General features: G+C 37.3%; 1 protein-coding gene across 6 annotated transcripts in view; it reads right to left on the bottom strand.

Moving 5' to 3' along the window:
• Positions 1-1,106: 1,106 nt before the first annotated feature.
• The window catches only part of PER2 (period circadian regulator 2), a 50,944-nt gene continuing 27,129 nt past the window's right edge, over positions 1,107-24,921 (bottom strand). For all 6 annotated transcript variants that reach the window (XM_064516947.1, XM_064516943.1, XM_064516946.1 and 3 more), the window contains 17 exons: positions 24,799-24,850; positions 23,249-23,391; positions 22,849-22,927; positions 18,393-18,499; positions 17,592-17,745; positions 17,075-17,183; positions 16,578-16,709; positions 14,926-15,022; positions 14,038-14,194; positions 13,828-13,955; positions 11,873-12,046; positions 11,340-11,600; positions 9,258-10,105; positions 7,188-7,374; positions 6,441-6,633; positions 4,661-4,811; positions 1,107-3,619 (listed from right to left, as the gene is read on the bottom strand). In XM_064516947.1, the coding sequence (XP_064373017.1) occupies positions 3,470-3,619; positions 4,661-4,811; positions 6,441-6,633; positions 7,188-7,374; positions 9,258-10,105; positions 11,340-11,600; positions 11,873-12,046; positions 13,828-13,955; positions 14,038-14,194; positions 14,926-15,022; positions 16,578-16,709; positions 17,075-17,183; positions 17,592-17,745; positions 18,393-18,499; positions 22,849-22,927; positions 23,249-23,391; positions 24,799-24,850 (3,122 nt within the window). In that variant the 3' untranslated portion in view covers positions 1,107-3,469. The remainder of the gene's footprint in view (positions 3,620-4,660; positions 4,812-6,440; positions 6,634-7,187; positions 7,375-9,257; positions 10,106-11,339; positions 11,601-11,872; positions 12,047-13,827; positions 13,956-14,037; positions 14,195-14,925; positions 15,023-16,577; positions 16,710-17,074; positions 17,184-17,591; positions 17,746-18,392; positions 18,500-22,848; positions 22,928-23,248; positions 23,392-24,798; positions 24,851-24,921) is intronic.

Here is a 24,921-nt window from a genome sequence, read left to right as displayed (position 1 = left end):
GCAGGGCTCTTGGATTTCCAGTTCCATAAATAGCTTCATTAACACATCTCTCCACTGCATGCTTAGTTAAGCAAAATGTTTTCAGACTTCACATACACAGAACTGCTCCCATACTTAGGGTCAATTCAGAAGACGTGAAAGGGACATGGGAAACGCGTTGAACAAGCATGGTTTAAAACACAGTAAGCCTTTGCAGACGGGTGCCCAACACTAGAATTCCACCCGGCACGCGGAGGCACTTCACATATCCGAGTGCTGCACTGTTTTGCGGTACAGAAACACCCTCATTTTGCAGCTCGCAAAAACTGCTTGGTCCCCCATGACCAGACTAGGGCTTGGAGTAGCTTTTTCTGTTAAGAGAAATTCAAAAGAATCATTAAAAAGTACTTAATGAGGATGCTGATAATCTGAGCACTTCTTAAACTTGAGGAGGAGGAGCCAGGAGGTCTAGAGCAACACCCCACACCCACTAAATTACTCCATCGTTCAAAGTAAGAAAACAGAAATCTTCAAACCTTCGCACTTGCTCCTTCCGTTTCTTCCACCCATCAGCATATGAAACAAGAAAATCAACAGGAAAGTGCCCCACCATGACCAGTTTCAGCAGTCTCCAATCTTACACCGCCTCAGAAGACTAATAATCACCATACAAAGCAAATTCAGGGGGCTAACTGGAACTCTCCAGCTCTAAGCCAGCAGTATAAAACTACGGAGGGCAACAAAAGAGAAGGTAACAGTAGCTGACATTAAACACACACAAAAGGAGACCGGGTCTTCTACTGCTTTTGAGCAACTAATATCTTAAGCTACATTCAAACACAGAGAACCCAGCTGCACACCCTCTTCCAGGCATCACAGCTGTACATGCTCTCCAAATGACTAGTCAACATGAAGATTCAGTCTTCCATTTGAGCACTATGCTTACAGGCCAGACAAGTTGGCCAAAATTTTATTTAATATACTTCAGAATAGTAAGCTACAAGTAACTGTGGCTTACAAATTCTTTTCTGTTTGAAAAAAAAAAAAACCTGTGCACATATTAGTTGTAATGTATATATTTTTTGCATCTTACATGGAGGAAAAAGCTCAATAAACAAAAAGGCAACTAAAAATATATCCGTTTTATTTACCAGTTTTCTAAAAAGCAAAGTCATAAAAATTAGTCACAAGTGGCAAAACCAAAATATATTGCACAGTGTACAGAAAACATCGTTGACATGTTGACAAAGTGTCATCACAAATAAGTCATCTTACAACAGTTTGGAAAAATTACAGCTTCAGAATCTTATCTATAAATGGAGGCATGTAGATTTAAAGTTACAGGAAAATATTTTAATACCACCCTGTAAACGCAAACACTTTAAAGGATGCAAGAATAAGTTCTTAAGTAAGCACATCCACAAAATGCTCTAAATATACTTTTCTCTTCCTTTCACTAAGTTATGGTTACAAGATGGTCATTAAGGAAAAAAACCCAACAAAAACAAACAAGGATAAAAAGCATGCTAAAGCAAAGAAGTTCACAAAGTGGTTGAGAAGTCCCTGAAAATCGTTTGTATAATTATGATGCACTCCTTTTATATAAAGCTTTTATTTTCCCAAACCCTGGTCCAATTAAAACCATTTGTTTGTAAAAGTTTTAAAAAAAAAAAAAAGGAATATATGTAGTATGCTGGCATAGCTGCACTGTTCCATTTATGATTAAAACATTTAATACATTGGACTTGAACACCAACATTTTAAATTTTCTCATTCAGTTTATATTTACATATGTTTAAGTTTGATCTTGCTAAACTATTAAAGACAGGGACTGGATCTTGCTGGGTAGTGTTTCACACTACAAATAAGATATTTACTCTTTCAGTTGTGATTCTACTTGTTCCACAAGATCATTCTCTCTGCTAACTCCAGAACCTGTCTCCGATGCAAGTTTTGTCATGACACTGTCCAATTAATAACCAATTACTTCACACATATTACTTCTTCCACCCAGCAAATACCAGCAACTTCTGCACATGTTTTTGGTGGTGTTAAATCTAATTTCATGTCCTCTTTCTATGCAAAGAGAACTATTTTTATAGAATGAAGATAACTTTAAATTTCAGTGAATAGAAATGTTATCCTAATTTAAAAAAAGATTAATGAAAAATATTTTAAGACAAACATGTCAAAGTTAATTGAATTTCTCCAAATGTTTTCCAACCCAAGGCCTACAGCTGATATCTAGCAGTACTGCAACTAAATGCCCTTTACCTAACCAATATTGATAAAGTTATTTTTTGTTCTCTTCCCACAGCCGACACGTACGAACAGCACAAGAACATAAAAGCACACACATTCAAGTCAATACAATCTCAGAGACATTAAATTAAATCCTTGACAGCAAAGGATTCTACCCACACTAAGCTTTAGATTATGCAGTTCAAATACAGTGAAAGTGAACCCTATTCTCAAAATCTCTTATTTTTATAAGAGCTTCCTTCAAATTAAGAGAAATGTCTCTTCCTCTCTCGCCACACGCAAGTTTGATGTTTATTTAGCCAAACAGGAAAAACTGATGGCCAACACTGATGGCCAGCTTCACGAAGGAACAAATCAGAAAGAGAGGTTAGATAAAGTTATACCAAGCTTTGTCTAACAGTCACTGGAGCATACACAGTCATTCTCCGTGGTCTCAGTTCTTAAATCTTTAAGCATAAAAATATCTTGCGGATAAGTTCTCAGAAATGATGCTTCAAGATAATAAACAGTTCATAGTACTGCAGCATCCATTTAAATAAAAGGCTACGAAGTTGTCAGCACTCGTCTATACTTTCTTACACATTCACATAAGAATTTTAACCTAAGGCCTTCTTAAAAAAACAAAAAACAAAAAACAGTTTTACCTTGCTTTTAGACAAAAAAAAAGAAAAAAATCCTACAGTCAAAACTATAGGAAACAAACAAAGACGATGGGATCAACTGATATGGAGACAAACAAGGGTGAATTTGCTTGAAGGTTATTTCTTCTATTATGCTGGACCACTTCAACTATTAACAGCAATGCTAAAGAGCTATTAAGCAAAACTGCTAGAACAATTTGTGACGCTGCATCATTACTGAAAGGAGATTTGAAGAACCGTATGTACATACGGGGATTTTCAGTACTCATTAACCCACTCTACAAAAAACAGTAGGCATCAATGAAAACTTCAATAGTTTATAAAGAAATACTTGAGGCGTAAGTGCAAAATATGAGTCTTTCTTTTTTTTTTTTTTTTAAAGAAAAGCTATGCCATCTTCAACAATGTCCTTACTGGGAAGAGATTGCCACCATTTAAAAAAGAGATTCTTTCACAAATGATTCTTCTATAACAGAAAAAATACATTTGTTTTATGAACCAGATTCATCTTGCTGGAAACAAGATTAAAACCTTTATGGATCATCACTGTAATTTTGAAGCAGCTTTAAAAACTAGAGGCTCAAAGGCTATGTTTGTTCTTCACTGACTTGACTCAGAGAAACCAAGTTGCTCTCCCCACTGTCTTCAATCATTTCATTAAGGTCCATTTCATGGATTTCTTCATCATACGATGTATAAAAATTGCTCTGTATGTTGTCCTCACAAAAAATACATTCCTTAAAAAACAGAAACATTCACAAGTCAAAGAAAAACGTCTTTCACAGACACCTGCCCGTTTGCATGTGATGCATTATTCCAGGAGACCCTTTAAAACTGCTCCAACTGTACTAGATACATTCCACCTCCCAGCTTCCTCCCCACACACAGCGATTTTATACCTCATAGTATATCAACATAGGTACTTCAGAAGTCTACTGGAAGCAACCTGTGCCATAGATCTTCTGAAATACCGACATTTTCACATGCATTTCAAATCACCTTTTCTACATTTGATTGCTAATGCTGCAGTAATGCATTTCTGTCAGTTGCCATGCTTAAGAGTTGAAGCAACTGTAGGTTTACACCAGCTGGATATTGTAATGTTAATGTTGCCATAAAATTAACATCAGGATTAGGATCCCACATCAATTCTGTTATGCTAATTTTTGAAATTCCCATGTGTGAAAAGAGTCTCTGCATTCAATAGATTATCTGAAAAAAGCCACAATTGATGGAAAGTCTAGGTAAAGGGGAACGTGAATAGGTATTTGTATGTGAACATGCAAAATTCACAGCTAACCAGTAAAACTGTAAAGATGCCCTTTAATTAGCTCAAGTCATTAACTACAAAATCAAGACAAGAGATGGTGCTGAGAGAGAAGTCTGAGAGAAAGGAATCATGGATGCCCAATCCTTCTGTACTGTTGAGAAAGCAACCGGCATAAACAGCTCTATTTTATGCATGGAATCTTACGTAATGAAATTTCTGGCTACACTTACACAGGATTTCAAATATTTATGCATAACTTTTAGAAACATGGAGGTAATTAATTTCTTCTACTGTATTCGCCCATCCACTACTTTGACTTTCCCATTGGGAAGAAGAGAAACAGTAAATTAAATCAAGCCACAAGGCCCCGCATGAAAATTTGAATTAAACTGTTTCCCAGCATAACTTGCCAACTTTCATAGCAACAGGAAAGGAGAAATCTAACATAGGCAGCTAAAAATGTAAGCTTTGTCAGACATGCAAGAGTAGTGAACTATTTTAAACTTACAGAATTAGCTACTGTTTTTGGCAGTCCACCTTGCTGGATCCATGGATGAACTTCAATAAGCTCTCTTTTTTGTTCTTCTGTAAATTTTGGCTGTAGTTTCAGCATTTGCTTTAATTTCTGCTTATCTTCTTTTAAAACTGTTTCCAAATCTCTAAAATAAAATGTATTTAGAAGTTTAGCTTCAACAGTTTCTGGACTTTACGCCTACATGAGGTTACATAGTCCAATACTAACATTTCTAAAGATTATTTTTATTCTGGAACGTTTAGCTTAAAAATCTTTTATTGGAAGAAAATAAAAAAGTGTGGTTATTTCAGCAGCTTTCTGCATTTGCAGACAGCTTTAGTGCATCTCTGCTTGCTCAGTCTTTTCAAATCCCAATGAAAACAGCTTTCCTGAGAGCTATTCAGGCAGCATAATCAGTGAAACCACCAAGGGCTCCAGTTTTCCTCTGCTGCTGGGAGAAAGTTCCAAGCTCCCCTTCACTGGGGAGGACAACCGAAAATAGACAGTAGATGCACAAATGAGATGCTACAACAGAACAAATAAGATACATTTAAGAAGGTCATTAAGAGCAAACTAAACTTCAGGACTGAGAAGGAGAAAGTTAGACACTGCTCCATTTCAGCAGCTAAAGTTCTTTCTCTTCCCATTGGCACACTGATTCAGAGACATTAAAAAAACCCACATCACGTGAACGTAAACACCTCTATACGAACGTGTACACCTCTACAAAAGATGACAATGGAAAGGAGGTTCTAAGAAACCCAGTACTGCTTTTTTTCCTTACAACATAGGTAAGAATAGGTTGCCTCTCCACTTCTCCTCTTGGACATCACTCACATCAGCCTCTGTGACAATGGGCTAAACTCTTATCATGGTACACTGTTTCATATTTACTATTTATAGGTTTGCAGGCTTTGTTACTCTCTCAGTCCCTCCACTAGAATTGCTATCTGTAGTTATCAACCCTCCAGGCTACACAAATCAAGGGAAATTGAGGTACTTTTAAACCCAGGGTAAAATTCTCAAGTTCTTACTATGTGGTCTATCTTCTTCCCCATCATCTTCATTTCTCTGGTTCTGTATTTTGATTCATTGTTTCCAAGAAATATAAACAGCATGATTAAAGAAAAAAAACACTACAAGTCTGTCTTCCCCTGGTTCCATTCACACCTATACCTGCTCTACGTTATTGAAGCAAGGAAAATTTATTAAGTGTTTTCATTAGAAGCCTTATTATTTTTAACTTCTAATTCCTTTTCCTATTTGAATGGTAACTTAAGGAAAACAGAACATGTGGGAGTTGACAACCCAAGGGAAAAGACACAAGGCAGAGAAAATAGTGCACCACTGAATGTGGCATTTCAAGGACAACAGCCAGAGAGTACAGACTTCCCACACTACAGACCCTCATTTGATTCAAGCATACTTGCAAGGATCTATTAACCAGACTGCAAGGATTTGCAGGCAAGTAGTTACAAATCACTAACTGTGCACCAGCTTCAACAAGTATACACAGTTATTTCTATTTGGTGTAACAGATCTAGAAGCACAGGTAAGATTAATCAAGTAATTCTTACATCCACTCTTCCAGAACTTATTGCCTAGTATACAGAAGATATAAAAGGAAGCAAGGATTCTTCTTCACACTGAGCTAAACATTAACACAAGTTTGCTCTTGAAATTTCCCCTGAGATGATAATTCATATATATATACACACTCCCACCCTCCCCCAACACATAAGCAGTTCATGAAGGACTACGATGTTGGTATTACCGAGAAGGTATCTGGTAAGTCATCATAACAGTGTCATCTGTGTTTGCCATCAAAAGCCATATAGGATCTTGAAGGACATATTTAATGAAGTGCTCGCTTTCTTCTATTTCTGTCTTCATTTTGGTTTTATGATGATTTTCCGAGGAGTCAATGCTCCCAAAGTATTTGCTGGTATGACTAGTTTCACTACTACCTTTAAAAATAATTTTAAAGTTTCATTACAAATCAAATACACAGATTGTTGATTTTTTTCCCCAAAACATGATTAAAGAATACCAAGAGTCTACGTACAACCACTTTATTAAGCACACACAACTTTCCCCACAAGAAGCTGTTTTAATAGTACTTTTAAAACAAAAAGTCTCAAGCTAAATCCCCATTAAATTACAATAGAAGAATTAAACTAAGAAGCTTGCAATGAAACATCAGGGAGCATGATCTTTTCATTATTCCGTCAAACCTATACGATATAGTTTTATTGATACTGTTTTAGCTGGTTAGAAAAATCTATTTTATACACCGTACACGTTCAAACAAATGTAGAAGTTCCATATTGTAGATCAAGCATACTAGAAAGACTTTCCCACTATGTAATACAAAACTCAAGAACAAATTAAGCCATGAGGATTAAAGAGAATCAAGATTTTGATACAAAAGCACTTTATGTTCAAGTGATATCTGCAGTATCTCACACTCCAAACCCTTCCAAACTGCTGACAGAGAAACTGTATTCACTGCCAGTGTTACCTGTTCTGCTCCCTGACATGCCACAGCCGTTGGATCCAGAGCCCAAAGATTCAGCAGCTGCAGATACACCACTTCCTGAGGAAGCCGAACCAGTGCCTGAACATGCATCTTCTTGAAGCAAAATGTCAAGCAGGGCACTGGACATGGAGAGCGCATCACTATTTTGAGCATCCATTGGAGATTCAGCCTGGTGATGGGAAGGGGAGGGAAACAAACAAACAAAAAAATTCAAGACTATTTCATCACCACTCACTCACATTTTGTATAAATCCATTTCACTTTATAGTTTAATATGTACAAACAGTTATTCAAAGACAACAAAATAACATATGATACCAAGACCAACTGAGGCAAAATGAAGTGGACTGATAGGCAGACATGAGATCTTTCAGTAAGATTTAGATTTCAATTCAATTTCTCTTTAAAATAAATATAATCTAGCAAGCAAGGCATTTGCTATTCAGCTTTGACAGACTCTGTCCTGGACAACTCAATTTTACCTGAGTCAGCTGAGATACATTACTGGTTGTTGCTAATATAATCTACCTCAGAGAGATTTGCACCAACAGCCCATCACTGATACTACTCAGTGGAAGATAAGGCAGAAGGTTTTTTCCAGATGCAAGTTTCCTAGGGAATATAACAAGTTATGTTTTAAGGGACGGAGCATTAACTATGCTAATCGCTAAAATAAGAAGTCTGAAGATCGGAGTCAATGCTGAAAACTAAGGTTGACAGAGAATTTAGCAAAGTGCATAATAGCATGAACTAGCTCCAACAAAATGCTTGACACATTCCTGAAACAATGCCTGTCTTGCTGTCAAGTTCAAAATTACCGATGAAGACATTACAAAAGGTAACATTTTGCAAGCTTCTTAAGAGTAGGAGCTATGCATCTGAGGAAATCCAACAGCATTTACCAGCAAAATTGTTGCTATCAATTTTTGTTATCAAATCTCTCTTAACCCAGTGGTAGTATCTCAGAGCAGACTGCAAATTAGACTGCCACAGATGCACTGTTTTACTACAGTGCAAGTCAAAGCTGCTTATAGAGGTAACATTTCAGAAATGTAATGTGGTACACACAGTACCTTAGTTCAAATATGGCATTGGAGGCATACAGCCCTGAAAAGTTCTCAGTAAGTGGCATTTGCATGACTAGCATGATTAAAAAAAAATTTTTTTAAGTGGAAATTGAATGCATTTATTCAAGAATTACAGATAAAAAGCATGCAACAACAGAAGATGACAAATTTTTGCATGATGTCAATCAGGTTTGGAAGTTTTCCTAGGAAAATATAGATACAAAACCCATTTCTCTCTGCTCTACCTCTCTCCATCTCCATAAGAATTAACGTAAGGAATATTAGGTAAAATAAATCATCTAGAAACTAAACAAGGAGAAAAGTTTAACATGAATAACTAAATGGGAATTCCATCAACTTTGCACAGCATGCAGAATAATCACTTTCAGAAGTTTCTCCTCCTTCTTTAAAATTCTAGTGTAGATACATGCTCATGACTCAGATTGCACAGCAAAGTCATCTTATCAGCACTGACACTAACTGTAGGTTTTACTGATTGCTTATGGTAATCGAGTACCCAGATATGCTTAAAAGTAAAAACCACTCCTCTCCCAATGTCTGCTTTCCTTTCATCAGCAGTGAACCCAAGGTGTACTTTGTAACGGCAGTACTAGATGCAGCAACCAACTATAAAGCACAGCAACGCAAAGAAAGCAGGAGGGAGAAAGGAGCCATTCCAAAAGGTTTAGATTGCATCCCTATCCCATCAGTGACTTAGCATTCATAAAGATATCCTGTGGTAAGACAACACTAATATTAATTTATGTCATTAGTATCATAGAAGCCTCTACAGAGATATTACTCCACCTGAGGTTTCTGTCAAAGATTTTTAATTTGTTAAACAGATCCTTGGAATTTAAATGAGCCAGGAATCTCTAGGCATCTCCACATGTTAATCTTAGCTACTCTGAAGGGCCGGGACTTTAAAAAAAAAAAATAGAAAAACAACAACAACAACAACACCAACAACCATTAGCATACTTACTGGTAAAGATCCCTTTCCACTGCAATCATCAGTTGTCATGATTTTGCCTATAGCTCCTTCCTCACTTAAAGCTCCATGTAAACCTGCAGCAGCTCCGCTTTCAGCGGTTTTGGTGGTTTCTTCCAATTGTAGAAGGTTCAGAGGAGAACTGCACCTTGACTGGAACAAAGGCGGTGAAGCCTGGTCTTGTGGACCAACTGACTGTGGAGTGCAGGAACGGGATGGTTCATTTCGTGGCTCTGTAACAGGAACCTTTTCACTCTCCGCTGGTGGATTATAATGGAATGGCTGCGCTGGAAAAAACCCCTGTTGTGGGAAAGGGTTGGGGGCAGTGAATGGTGGCTGTGCTGGAAATACTGTCTGTGAAGAGAAAGTGGAATGGGCAGGAAAGTCGGGTTGGCTATGGTAAAGGGTTTGAGGTAAGCTGTTGTTCATCTCTGGGTAGACATAGTTCGGGAGCACAAGAGCTACGACAGGTGTCATAAGGGGTGCAGAGAACTGGGATGGTTGCATAGGACAAGTATTTCTAGAGTCTGGCAACTGATTAAAACCAGACAGTGGAGCCTCAGGAGCCGGTGGCACAGTCCCAGCTGCTGGAAAAACAGGAAGTGGATATGCAGGCATAACAGTGGGGAAAGACATGGCTGAATAGCTTGTTTGTGAAGTGTCTGACGGTGACCAAGCTGTGGTATTTAAACCTTGGAGTGGGAACCGATGGGGGAATTTAGTTCCAGAAGTTGTACTGTCTGAAGACTCCTGTGGTTTAATGCGCTTTGATTTCCTGTTTTTTCCACTTTTCTTCCAAGGCTGATCCATCCCAGAAGTGCCATTTCTTTGTCCACGGCCACCTGGGGAAAAAAAAAAAAAGTTAGGAAGAATCCTACTTACAATCTGATGACTCCCTTTCACCTAAGTCATCATCCCTAGAAGCTACTCAAAACTGTCGTTCTGGACTTAATCTCTCAGAAGAGAACCACCAGGTAATGGGCCAGGTTCACTCTTTTATCTCCAGCACAAGAGCTGAGCAGACTGGGCAAGATAAACCATGCTGACACACCGAGGGAGAAAAGGACAGCTGCAGTGAATCGGTTAAGGATCAAATGTGTGCCACCTAGTCAGCACAAAGCTGCAAAAGAGTAGCTCCCAGACAGGCAAACACCTAATCGTTCCACCAATTACAAGGAAAGCAGTACTAGACATGATAGAAAGCACTTTGACAGTTACAGTCATATAGGTCCTTAATCAAAAAGGTCAAAACGAAACAGAAGGAAAGGAGAGGAAATACACATAAGGAGAAGGATTTTCTGTGGGGAAAAAGCATGCTACCTTCACAAAGTCTAGTGGGAAAAGCATGGAACTTTATTTTAGAAGTCTGCACTACGTGACTCTTTTCCCAGGTGAGCACTGTCAGTCTGTCTGCTTACAGACATAAGGAAATCCATAAAATAACTTTTAGCACTCAAAATTGCTCAAACTTTTAGTTTATCTAAATTATTTAGGCTGAAAGTTTGTCAAGAATAAACACATGGGGACTAAAGGATTCCAGAACAGGTTTCTTTAAATCAGGAACCTGCTAAACTATTGAAATCAAAAATGCAAAATAAAAACATGCAAAAAGCGCTTAGCACTGGCTAACTTCTGCTCCAAGCAAAGTCAGGACTGTACCAAGCACTTCTGAAAATGCTATCCTGACTTCCTAGCTCTAACAAAACTCTCTCTACTTTGGACAGTCTACTCTGTTCCCAGCCTTCACTGGCCACATTCTTAACCTAATGGCATCCAAACCATTATCAAACTATTTAACTGATGATACAATTAATAGTCCAATTGGTTTACATCTAGTTTTCCCCCAAGGGGATGGTGGAGGGGGGTATTACATTAACAGTCATTATTACATTAAGAGCTATATTCCACTCAATCTTCAAGCAAGACTGCCATCAGAGTTTTGCTATGGACTTAAAAATGGTATGCAACTGTCACTATTCACAGTCACCCCACAACACAATTACAAATGCAACTGCCCCCTCAACACGATTCACTTCTATGTAAAGGCAAGCTTAATCATAAAAACTAGTGCCATACCACGTTCGCCAGGCCGTCCTTTGGGTTTATCTTGTAAGTAGTGATTACAATGGGACTGAAAAATATTGAACCTCTTGATTTCTTTAAACTTATTCAAAAAGCTCTGCTCTTCTTTTTGTGTATGCACTGCAAGGACTTCCTTTGTAAGTCCCAGTTTTTTAAATGACTCCTTTTCCTGATTTACATGCACAGAGCTAGATGGAGGGGCAAGAAGTTGGCCATCTAAGAGTTCTGCTCCACCAGGACCATCTTCTATCATTTCTAAACAGAAACAGGGAGAGAAAAAAAAAGAAAAATGCACAAAATGAAGTTTAAAAAACTACATATGTATTTTGAAACTATTAGAGTTCTGTAGCAATTTGGCTGTAAATTTAAAAATAGAAATTCTGTCCCTATCTATTTCATTTCCATAGGGACATTACAGCTATAAGAAAGTGTAAGTCACAAATAGGTACTAGTTGTTTGAACATTCAAAGTTTAAAACTAGTAGCAATCACCATTTTGGAGAAAAATGTTATTAGCAAAAAGCATACCTAATTCAGGTTGTGGCTTTTTGTCTCCAACATGAACTATGGTGCTACTGTAGCTGCACTGACTTGTGAGAGATACAACACTTTCTGGTTTGCCAGGTAAAGCCAAAGAGGTTAAGTGAGCGCCAACTACTGGAGGGGCACTTGATTTATCAGATGCCTTCAACACAGCAGGGTCTATTAAAAAAAAATAATAATAATGATTATAATTTCCTGAACGTAAACATGAACAAATAAAAGTAATATGCTGCTAGGATTGCAAAACAGCAGAGGCTAAACTGTGTTTGGCAAGACAAGAAATGAACATTTGACTTGACTTTCTGCATCCAAAACACTTTAGAAACAAAACAGCTCCTGGGCAATCACAGCCAGTCCTCTACTTTCACACACGGCCAAAGTGGAACTTTTAAAGAAGGACTCCTGGTCCTTTCCTGAGCTTCCTTCTCCTTTGACAGCAAAATTTTGGAAGAAAGTTTCTAACCTCTGAGCCTCAGACCTCCCAGCTTCAGCTTGTTGTATACTAATCTCATTAGCTGGTTATCCTAACAGCTTTGCTCTGAGCATCTGCCTATTTCAGCCCATTCACCTGAAAGCTATAGTCAGTAATCCAGCAGAGGTCACACCAGTGCCTCACAAGACAGCATCAAAACATCTCTTCCTCTCATGCAGGAATACTTGGCATAATTCATACTCTAAGACCTCAAGTTTGCCTTTTTCCTGGCTACAGTATGCTGGTGGCTTGGTCATTCTCAAGTCATCAGTGCACCAAGAAACTAGTGAACCCTCATCTTCCCCCCTTTCTCCTGTCAACTGAAACTGAAGAGACTCCAGATGATAGCAGACACTGTGTTCCTAACTGCATGATGCAAATTCCACCATTTCTTCCTCTCTAGTTTTCAAGATCTTGATGCTACCTTTCCATTTTATTCCAAAAGCTATATTAGAACTTTCTCTTTCTTCTTCTCTAGTCCATCAAAAGGAGATATAGACAAGATCATTCTCAAGACCAATTTTTCCAGAACTCCACTACTCATCTCTTCAGCTTCATACAGTGATAAGGTTATATCAGCAAGTATCTCACTTAGAACTAGTTCTTTACCAACCTCACAGCTCTTGTACTAATCACTTACCTTCCTCACTTCAACTCCCCACCAGAGGCCATATCAAATGCTATCCTGAAGTCCTAACAAATGAAAGCTAATGATTTTCCCCACAACAGATTTTTTAGATAGCTATCCACAGTAATCTCCTTCTTTTAATTTATTCCTATGGCTGGACGTTCCTTTCAAATGTGTTCTCATGCCTCACATAGTATTGAGGGGAGCCTGAAGCCTGCATCTTACCCCTCTTTTTCCTTTTGAAATAAAGATACAAACTTTGCTAATAAAGGCACCCACCAACTTAAAAAAAAAAAAAAAAAAAAAAAAAGCAAATTTAATATTGAAGACAATTGAATTTGTCAATAGAGACCATCTAATCACTCTGTTACTTTAAATGGCAAAACTAAGAGTTAAATCCAGTGCTTATTCATTTTCAAACAATTACCCAGCACAAATCCATAAGTGTACACTCACACCATGAACATAAATGCCCACAAATTAAAAAATGAAGTGAGATTTACATGTTTTTTGTTGCAATTAGCTGTCAGGGTCTTCAGCAAGCTGTTTTTACAAGTTCTAATCATGAAAAACTTATTTGAAAATGATGCAAGTCTTAAAACCCCAAAGCCTGCTGTGTTTTGTACACTGTAAACCAATCAAGCTTATTGCACCTACTCAGTATTTTAATTTTAGGGAATCTTTTCATGATGAAAGTTAGATCACCAGCATCTAACACTGAGAAAATGGCTACAAGGTCATGCCTAAGTTACACTTGTGATTGTTCTGCAAAGACATATTATAACATCCAACTGAATGCTAATAAAAATCAATCAGGAAAGAGATGTAGTGTAGAGATACCTCCTAGGGGTTGTATAGCATTATCAGCTGTTTTTGGTTCATGAACACCAGAATTCAGCGATGCAACATTTGATGAAGGTTCACATTTTCTCTTTGATGTACCAGGCACGTTACAACTCTCCAAATATCTAAAATATGAAGAGTTAACAATATTAGATATGCAAGTCTTTAGTCTAGAGATCAAGAGCAATTTACACACTGGTTGCTTACCTGATGACACTGTCCAAACAGCTAATCTGTTGATAAGAATATACAGGTTGTTCCTTCCAAGCCAACTCCTCAGTGACCACACTTTTAGGAGCAGCTGTGATTGCAGTATCCTTTCCCGCCACATCTTTAACATGACCTCCAGGACCGTTTTGTTTTTCTGTTTAAAAAAAAGATATTGCTATTATGTATTAATCCTTGTAATTTCTCCTAAAAGCAACAGTAAAACAGTAGATGTTTTTGTTCATATGTATTTAACAGATCAGAAGCTAAGCACAGTAAAGCAAGCGAGATGTTTGTGTGCTAACAGAAGAATATTGTGGAAACATTTTTCTCTCCTTATGGATTCTTAGACACAAAAGTTTAGCTTGGATTAATGGATCCAAAGAGGATCTATATAATGGATATACATGAAAAGATAAAACTAGAACTGAAACATTCACATTCAGTATGAGAACAATTATAGTGGATACAAGTTATAACAAACCATTAAAAAATAAATTAATCTATATAAAATTTAAATCTCATAAGATTTTCATTTATCAAGTTAAAATTGAGTTTACATGTAAACAAGACTGGCAACATCCAAAAAATTTTTCTCCATCTAACAGAAAAAAAGATGTTTGACTAGTCTGAAAACATGAGCTACAATTAATGTACTTTAAAACAACAACTCTAGGACATGCCCAAACTGTACATTATATCATTATCAATTCAGACATAGCCAGGCAGAATATTTTCCTGAATGCAATGGAGAGACTGAGGACAATATAATGTACAAAGACAGCACTTATATGAATTAAACTCCACTGGAAAAAAACAGCCTACTTTCATACTACACCAGACAGCCGCACAATAAACCAATACATAGCTAACATGCTACTCTCTTACCTGCAAAAGGCTCTCTCTTATGTTCCAGTTTTGCTTTACCGTCAGTGAAAATATGTTGTCCTTTATTTTTGACCTTACGGGCACCCTGACAAGTCTCCTGAAAGAACGCCATTATAAACAGTTATTAGGAAATTCTGACATAAGACGTCATGCATATTGACTCCTTAGTAGGCTTTACCCAGCCTTAGCTAACCTCTGTGTAAAAGTTAGTCTGATCATGCGAGAAAACTTAATATATAGCATTTTACTGTGCATCAGCAGAATTTTGGGAACTGGAAAGAGAAGAAACTTAAAATTTGGTTTCTTGTATTCAATATTTTGTTTAGAATGATTGAATGACTTCCGTAATGCATCTTTATGTTTTCATGTTTTCCTATCGATAAGACTTCAGAGAAGAAAACAACGTTAACCTGACTAAACAAAATATTGCTGGTAAGACTGAGAACTCTTTTTTTGCTGGAAGTTTAAACAAGCACTGACAAGATGTTGTGGAACTATGCTTTACTACAACAGTCTTCACTATCTGTAGAAATAGTGAAGGAGGAAAGGCTGGTAACTGTCTCTCTCGAAAACAAGACCTCCTTGAGTGTTATTTGTTTACATAGCTCTAAAATGTAATCGAGTATCTGTTAAACAAAACACCCAGAGACTTCATCTACCTAAGCCAGTAACTTTCCTGGCTTTCAGTCTTTAAACGCAACCACCTTGGCAAGTGAGCCAGTCTGCCATGCCTGGCCACAAAAGCAGAACTTAGGTTTGGGGGATATTGCCTATGAGCTATAATACTAAATGAAGGAAAATACTGGCTTTCAGAAATCAAACGCAACTCTGTGGGCTACAACAAAGCTGGGAAAAGCAACAGAAATGCTAAGACAACTAGAAATGTTAAAAGATGGTGCAGTTTCTTTGGCTGCATTCACATTCACACAACTGTCCATCTCTTGTTTACTTTGGCTATGGAACACTTGTGTTGGCACAAATTTAACTCTGCTGCTTTGCTCAGACTTTTAGAATTAAAAAAAGAAAAGAATCACATCTCACTATCAACTAGGTGTAGCAATGGCCCAATCTACAGTAAATCTAAATTTTAAGGTCAAAAACCTCTTCATTTCATTCCACATTATAAAGTCTATTTTTGCAATCAAAAAAGCTGCAAGCTATCAGTGAGATCCCTAAATGCAAAGAATTAAATAATTTTTACCATAGTCTGTTGTCTATCAGAGCTTTATTTACTGTATTTTGTCTACTTAGTTTTATTTGGGAGAACAGGAACTACAGACGTCCCTCTCCCCCAAAAAATGCTTTCAAAGAGCCAGCTGGTTTTCCCAGAATAACAGTATATAATGTGTAACAGACATTAGAACAACTCAACTCTTTGTCCAGGTAGCAATAATAGTTTAATTTTTTGCACACACTTACTTTCACACCTGTAACTGTGTTTCAGTACCCTGAAACTTCATCTACACCAGAAATGTTTATTTTCCCCACAGAAAGTTTCTTGATGTTAAATAAGAGAAAAGGATGACTTTTCGCTTATACTTCCTTCCATCCCTAAGTTGAAAGAATTATGTTAAACAGTAAAAAATGCTTTTTTTTTTTTTTTTTTTTTTTGCTTTGTGCCAAATACTTGAATAAGAAACCCCAAAACCTACTGGCTTATCCTTATGAGCATCTTCATTGTTATTTCCTGTGCTGTCACTGGAGGACGCCACACTCATTAAGTGCTCATGTGAGCCGTTGCTACCCAGACTTCCATAGCCACTGGATCCACTGTTGTGCACGGGCTGTTAAGAGCAACAAAACTATATGTGTATACACACACACCTCTGCACACCGGCTTTAAACAAAATTGGAATGAGACAACTGCCAATAAGGCAACATGAGGCAAAAGAAGTTTGGGGGTTGGTGGGGTTTTTTTTTTTTTTTTGGTAAAGTCTTCGTAAATGCATAAAATCATTTAAAATACCAAACAGAGCTTTAAGATAACTCAGTAAATCATTTCTGGTAACCAGGAACGTGAATAATTTCCAGGACTGTAACTATAGGTCCCAGTACAGTAGTAGAGAGCTAAACAAAACAGCATACACAAAGATAAATGGTTTTTTTCCAGTTGAGAATTAAAAGCATAACATGAAAACACATGCTGTACCTGCAGTAATAGCCGATAGATTTGCTCAGTGATTTCCTGAACACTGGGATGAAGGATTCTGTCCTCTGTATAGTTGGGAGCAGCAAAAACATCTTCATTTAAAGGACCCCTGCACAAACCAAACATATCCCCGATTACAAACGTAGCTACTTCAATCACAGAAAAACCAGTTTCAGTCTACCATGAATACCTAGTAAATAAACACAATCTCATTCTCATTCTGTTGCATCTACAAAGTTTGAATCTGGAAAGATATACATCCTTACTCACTTTGAGCATGGCTTCTGCTCTGAAGCAACTCTTGACAATATTGGCAAAATTTGCAGCACTTTAAGTTTTTTGTTATAGCAGTTACTATAATATACACTTGCAATCATAAAACCCAAATACAAAAATAAGAGGAAGCAATTTGAATTTGTGATTTCTTTCTATAAACCCCCTATAAGTCTTTGTTAAGGACTGCTGTGTAAACTTTGGGGGAAAAAAAATACAAAGTTCTAATAGTTTATGGACTTACGTCCTAACTTTGTGTCTTCCAATGATAAATGAAACTTTTCGACTCCACGGATTGATGAAACTGGACCAGCTAGTGTCCATGGTTATATAATCTCCATTTCTAGTGCAAAACCTGATTGGTGAATAGTCAAAAGGCTGTCCTCCATACTGAAGTACTGTAATAATTGATTGATTAAAACAAACAAACAAACAAAAAAACAGCTTAGTATTTGTCCAGGAAACTTAAATTCTACTTAATGATTTATAGTTTTACAATGAATTGCAAAGGAAGATGGTATTTGAAGGAACAGATACCAGATACTTCTACACATTTAGAAATGCTGGGTTACCAGGATAAGCAGACCTTCACAATATCTTAGACTATATCAGGAAAATTAACATCAGAACACAGCAAGCTAAGGGAAGATGACTGAAAACATAGCTTAACAAGTTAGCATTGCCAGAATGGCTCATATTTTCTCCTCCATGGCAATTTATGAAACAAGACAGACTACCATTGAGACAACTTCTAGCATTACATTCTGAGGACAATTTAACACATGAAATATTCCTTTATGGCCACTTTGTTTACAGCAGACATTTATGCTTCATACCAAATATGAAATTGAGTGATTTCTCATTTTCATGAGCTTGCATTAAGAAACAAGCTGTAGAGTAAAGGAGTATTTTAATATTTCTTTACTTGCAGGAAGAGTCAGGATCAGTATTAATTTCTACCTCTTACCCCCTGCAGTCTTTATAATCAATACTATTCACTTTCAGAAAAACCTGACATTTTTGACATAATAAAAAAGCTACCTACTTTTTTTGTGAATCGCTAGCATTAAGGGTCTGTCATTCGGGTGAAGATGCACCAAGACTGGCGTTCCTATTAAGTCCTGAGGTAGGTATCCCAACAGAGGTACCGCTCTGGGGAAATTAAAAAACAAACAACAACAAAAAAATATATCAAGAGGAATAAATGTATATTTACTCTTTAAAAAGGTTTACATTTCAAGTTTTCTTTGCTCTTTTTTCTTTAACAAGAAAGAATAGCGTGGAATATAGCACTGGGGAAATACCAGTGCCGGATTAATAGCAGAAGTACTCTTTGAACAAGGCTCTTTTTTGTAACCTTATAAAACAATGTGATCAGTCCAAATCAAGGTGTCTGTTACAGCACTTCTCCAGTCTTTTCTATGCTGCCTAGCTCTGGAGGATACTTACCCTAATTTTGAAAGAGCATTAATAAAGCTTAATCTTGTAAAATTCTCATGAAAGTAAGTAGTACCTCCAATCTATGGGCTGCAAGCCAGGGCTAAGGATCACACAGGATTACTATAGCAGAATTAACAACAGCGTTGTTGACTAGGGCTCAAGGAAACTCTCACATGCAGGTTAGGAGTTGAACTAATAAAGGAGCTGCAAGGAAGCAAGCTCATTAATTGAAATATTCAGAGAATTAAAAATAATGTTACTGGATTCCTACATGTTATCAGCAACCTCTTCTAATGATGTGAACCACTAGCTTATGTAACCAAACTGCTTTTACTGACCACTTAAATCATTCAACCTTAAGTACATATAAAGCATAAGGAGAAAAAGAGTGAGAGTTCACAAATATCAGTTTGCATCTTACTCTGAAAGCTAACCTCCAAAAATATACTTTGACCAAGTGTTAAATTAATAATCTCTAGTGACATTTAAGAAGTTGTCAGATGCCTGCAAGTCATCTTGTAAACTCAAAGTGCTACATACCTTTCCCCTGGTCCCAGTCACTAGCAAAGGCCTAGTAAGAGAAAGATACTCAGGTATCTTAAAACCGTCAATGAAGAACTGGGCCCCACTGTGCCACAGAAGCAGAATCTCTACCGTGCTGGAACTCAAAAGCATGATGGGACAAATACCTTCCTTAACACCAGTCTTCTAATAACCTACTGGAAGAGTCTGCCATCTGGCAGAGATTAGGTCTGTTCCCAAAAAACTCAGGCATACCCTTCTGGCAAAGAGGCTGAGATGCTTGGAAGAAAACGAGGATAGCAGCTGACACCTTACCATTGAAACAGTTAGTCGAATAATAAGTCTTGACAATCAGAAAGAGAGTCTTAAGACCTTGTAGGTGATCTAAAGCAACAACTCCAGAAAGGAAACTGGCATGATAACTCATACCAAATCACACAATTTCAAAACACACATTTAAATATGCTGCCCAGGTTAATGTTCCACATAAAAAAAATAAAGTTCAAGGAGTTTAAAATACTGATCTATTCTGCATGACTTGTGTTAGGACTTTATCACATAAGCTTGCAAGAAGTGGGAGAAAACAGGAATTTTTTTGTTCTGCACTGTTCCTGTTCTTTGCCACCTGCTTTATGGAAAGCCTCATTTGTGCTGCACCAGAGCACCCAGCCTAAAGGAGATCTAAATTTTAAGCTGTTAACAATTAACTTAATTATAACAGAACATGCTAATTTAGTCACTTCTATGCCCCCCGCCCCCAAAATCCCTGAGGCATTCTTAGACTGCTGTGAATATCAATGGAATGGTCAGGGATCTGGGGTGTAGGACCTATGAGTATGACTGAGGGAGCTGGGCTTGCTTTCTCTGGTGAAGAGGAATCTAGGGGGTGACCCAGGAGCTTCCCACAGGTACTGGCAGGGGAATTAGAAAGATGGAGTCAATTGTTGGCAGTGCCAGACAAAGTAATGGGCAAAATGCCCCAGATGGCAGTCTGGAAGGTTCACGCTGCATGCTAGGAAAAACTTCTTAACAAGTAGGTAGTGCAATACTGGAAGAGTTTCCCGTACAAATTGTGGAACCTGACCATGGAGCTTTTCAGGCTTTACAAGGGCACAGCTGACCTAACCTAGTACCAGGCAACAGGTACGTGTAAAGAAAGAGGTTGGAACAGAGACCTCCAGCAGTCCTTTCCAACCAGCGCTTCTGTAATCATATAACAGTGTATTTGAGAATACATGATTTACTATCTACTAGAAGCAGGAGCTCAGCATCATTATGCTTCCTCATTATGAATAACTCAAAAAATAATTGAGAGTTGAAGTTAATAAATTTGTTTCATGAATGCAAATGCACATATGGCAAGAGAACAGCTGATGAGGTGAGGCAACAACTTTAAATGTCATTTATAAAACACAAAACAAAGTGTCAAAACAGCATGTAATAAGAAATCTCCTTATGTTCTTATTGCAAGTTAAAATGCTAGGAAGCTATTTTGAATTCCTACACTAAGATTACTTTATTGTGAACTATATACAAGTCCTTACACAAAGATGTCATACCCATCAATATCAAATAAATTTTAAAGATATCCATTAAATTTAAGGAAAATATTTTTACTGAACATGTTGAACGCAGACATACAGTTGCAGTAGTAGGACAAAAAAGCATTTTTGCAACCCATAAATACACACTGATCACAGTATGAACTTTAATTATTTTATGCAAGTCAAACAGTTTCAGCATTATATTATGCATAATTCACACTTGACAGTGGGTATTCCATTGTGTATTTTTAAATTCTAGGCTCAGCTTTCTCAAAAATTTATTGTAGTAGTAGTATAGCTTGAGAATAACAATAAGCTCCATACACATACCTTGGTAAACGGTTATCTGGCCACCAATGCTCTCAGGAGTTAAATAATTAAAACCAAAAATCAACTACACAGGTTGCAAAGACAGAAAGCAAAGTCCTCACATAAGACTAAGGTGTAACGGACCTCCACTGTGACTGTGTGAAGATGTATTTGAGAATAAGTGGTAACACCAGACTAACAGGTAAGATGCTCCCACAATAGCGGCCAAAGAGAAGGGATTTTTCATACTCACTCCATGCAAGCCCAAGAATAAAGGTGATGCTCTCCCTTCGGCAATCCCTCCATTTCTGTTAAATGACTACTGGAAACAAATTACTGAGCTTGGGGTACACAGAGGAAGGGAAGTTTTAGCTTATGTCATTAGCCAGTTTCAAAAGGTAAACCCCTGCTGCAAAGTTTTGAGGTTGGCTTGGAGCACGTGTGGGAAAGAGAAAAATCCATCAAGAGGACAGAACTACATTAACTAAATACCTTAAGCTAAGTTGACAGAAGAGCTGTAGAGATAAACTGTATAAATCATACCATGGAAAAAGTTTGTCAGCATTACACTGTCTTCTACTCCGCAAAAACTCTTCACACTAAGCCACAACGTCCACACAAGTCAGCCAAAAATAGCTGTATACCATTCACCTTGACCCTGACACTCGTTCTCACTGATTAGCCATTGTCTTCCTCCGTAATAATCTCCAATAGCTACTTTTTGCAATTCTTTTGCAAAAATGCGCTGAATAGTGATATTCTTGACCCCTCCACAAATAAATCTAAATCCTGTCTCTGAGAGTCAAATAACGTGACTTTTTACCTTACTGGCTCTAGCTTAGCCTAACTTCTCAATAAACATCACTGTCCTTAAAAGCTTGTGATCATCTCCTGTTCAGCTTAGCATGCTCCCAAAAAAACTCTTTCTGAAGAAATTTATTCTGTTTTCATAGACCTCACATGTTTCCATCACCTAAACATCCTTTGAAAGGCCCCAGACAAAAGCAATCCAAAAGACTAACGGGAAGTTTAGTTTCCACCTTAATTACTGACCCTCTGGGCATACCAAGTCACAGGCATCATAATGGGTTGTACTCTGAAATGTGGATGGTTGCTCTAAGCAGCTTCTATGACTGTCAAAGCAATCAGAAGCCTTCAGCCAGTAAAATGTGAGCAGTTCTTGCATACCAACACCAACTAAAACTACGAAGACTGCAGTTTCAACTCGGAACACAGAATATTAATTCCATTTAAAAATGGATAATGTTGTAGTAAAACAAACATTCCCACATCTCTAGCTATATCTGAGCCCGCAGAAAATGACAGCAGCTTATTGTTTGTTAATAACTGGGTCAAACTTAAAAATAAAAAAAAGTTTGTTGGCTCAGGAATTGTCCTGCCACTGGGTTTCATTCATGGAATTTATACCCAAAGTTATCCCAGATGGAAGGAAAACAGAAAAACAACTTTTTAGAAGGCAAGCAGTTTTCCGTATAAAGATCGCAGCATAATGTGTTTCACGCTTAGTAAAAACTGGAAGAGGTATTTTTTGTGGGTTAAATTCTCTTCACTAATCCCAGAAATTTTTAATGACCTACGTCTTAACTAAATCCTAAAAACACCTGCACAAGACACTTGACAGCTTGCTCATCAGTAAATTAAAAATTGGTATTTCTAGTAATTTACCTTTCATCTACCTCCTGAAACAAGCAGGTCGGTGTATGTGTAGTTGTAAAAATTCTTTTGTCAGGAGGAATTCTGGGTGCTGAGAGGAAAATAAAAACAGATTAGTAACTTTTGCATAAAGAGAATCATTTAAGGCACGTGCTTCAAATAAATGCTGAGTAAAGTCTAAAAATCAGTCTAAAAGCACATACAAAAGCAGCTTGCTAGCTCCAAGCCTCTCAGCAAGGACAGAGCACAGCACCAATTAACTTTCACATTTGTAAAGCTTAAGATCAGGGACAATAAATCATACAGTTAGCTATCTTAGGTTGAAATTAAGCTTTGTTACACTGCATGCAAATTCCTGTAGAGCTCTTATTTTCATGAAACTGAACTAGTCTTTGTATGCTGAAGGATTTACCTTCATAACCAGAGTGTACTTTTTCTGCCAACAGCACACAGCAAAGCTGGTCCTCTGCTATTTCCGGATCTTGCACTTTGATAAGGTAAGGAGTCATCCGAAACGGGTGATAGCAAATCTCATTTTCACGCTCCTTTCCTGCACTGTTAAAGAGAGTTATTAATTATTTCAACAGATACATTGAAACTTCATTTAGCATAAAATGAACCTATTGTAAACTCCTCATGACAAGACTGAATGATGGCTCCTAGAAGTGCCCAAGAATGTAATTTTCTGAATTCTTGTCTGTAGAGTAGGATCTAATTCCAATGGCAACCTTGGCATACCAACTGCAATAAAGATCACATTGTCCTTTCTACTGTCCGAAATAAAAAAAGATCCACAAATGCTTTAAATGCTACATTTTATGAGATACAGTAAAAGAAAAGAAAAAACCCACCCACCATAATAGACTAAGATGTGCTTTACTGATCCAATAATCTTACTCTGATATTAATCCTCATTTTATCCTTCAGAAGCAGTGATGAACTTATAGTTACACTTTATAAAACTACTATATCCCTCAGTAAACATAAAAGCCTTCTTTACTCAATGCTTATCCTGATCTAAAAAGAACAAAGACCCAGAAGTTCATACATGTTATAAGTTGTTTACTTAATATGAATCCAAAGCATAGTGATGAAAATATCAACCCTTTAGACAGCTACCAAAAAAATGATTTCAGGTGTAATGAGTTTATAAAAGCACAGCCTTCCATAGCTAGAACTTTTGCAACCAATGTAGATGTTTTCTGTTCTAGTAAACACCACCACCTGCAGTACTTTTACAGTGCATCCAACCCAGTTCTCTGGAGTGGTGCACTCTCCCAAATTCCTTTAAAATATACTCAGACTTTAATGGTATTTATTTACTCCAGAATTCATTAAATGATAGGAGCCACAATTTCTCTTTTCAAAAAATGCTATTGGAGTGGCAATAGGCTGAAAGAAATCAAATTGAAAAAGAAAAAACAGAACAAGGAATAAGTTGCCAGCATCTCCTAAATAAAACAATTTAAGGGAGTGAAGGCAGGAAAAGAAGGAAGAGAAATGAAAACAGAAGAACTGCAGCATCTAGTGACTGAGGAAAAGACAAATCAAGTTACCCTCATGCACAATTCTTTACTAGACACTTGAGATAAATTTGAGATTTGCCATTACTCTTGTAAAATGAAAGAATCTGTGCCAAGTGCTGAACAGAACAGTACAGTTAACATGAACTGAAGACCTTCCACAGCCATAGGAGATACGATATCAGTTTCATTTATTGTGCAAAGGTCAACATTCAGACTGATTAACTTCTAAGATGTAACTTCCTGAAACTGTTCTGCAGTTTTCTCTGTAGCTTCTAGAAGATGAACAACTACAGAACGTGCATACGTTTCACCTTATGTTCGTAGTATAGACAAGTATGAAACTTGTATACCGTATGATACTTATGGAGTCAAATACTTTTGTATTGCACAGTTTCATAATATAATACTAAGTCTCATCGTAATACCGTCATCTTACCTGATGCGACAGAAAAAAGATTTCTCTTCCATGCAATCCTGGGTGGAAGACTCTAGAAATATTAAATATTTCATAACAAGTTACAAAATTATTACAAGAAGACAATGTTTAGAACAGCAATTC

The sequence above is a fragment of the Dromaius novaehollandiae genome, chromosome 9 (assembly GCF_036370855.1).
Source record: "Dromaius novaehollandiae isolate bDroNov1 chromosome 9, bDroNov1.hap1, whole genome shotgun sequence".
Lineage (NCBI taxonomy): Eukaryota > Metazoa > Chordata > Aves > Casuariiformes > Dromaiidae > Dromaius > Dromaius novaehollandiae.
This window is presented reverse-complemented; position numbering and strand designations above follow the sequence as displayed.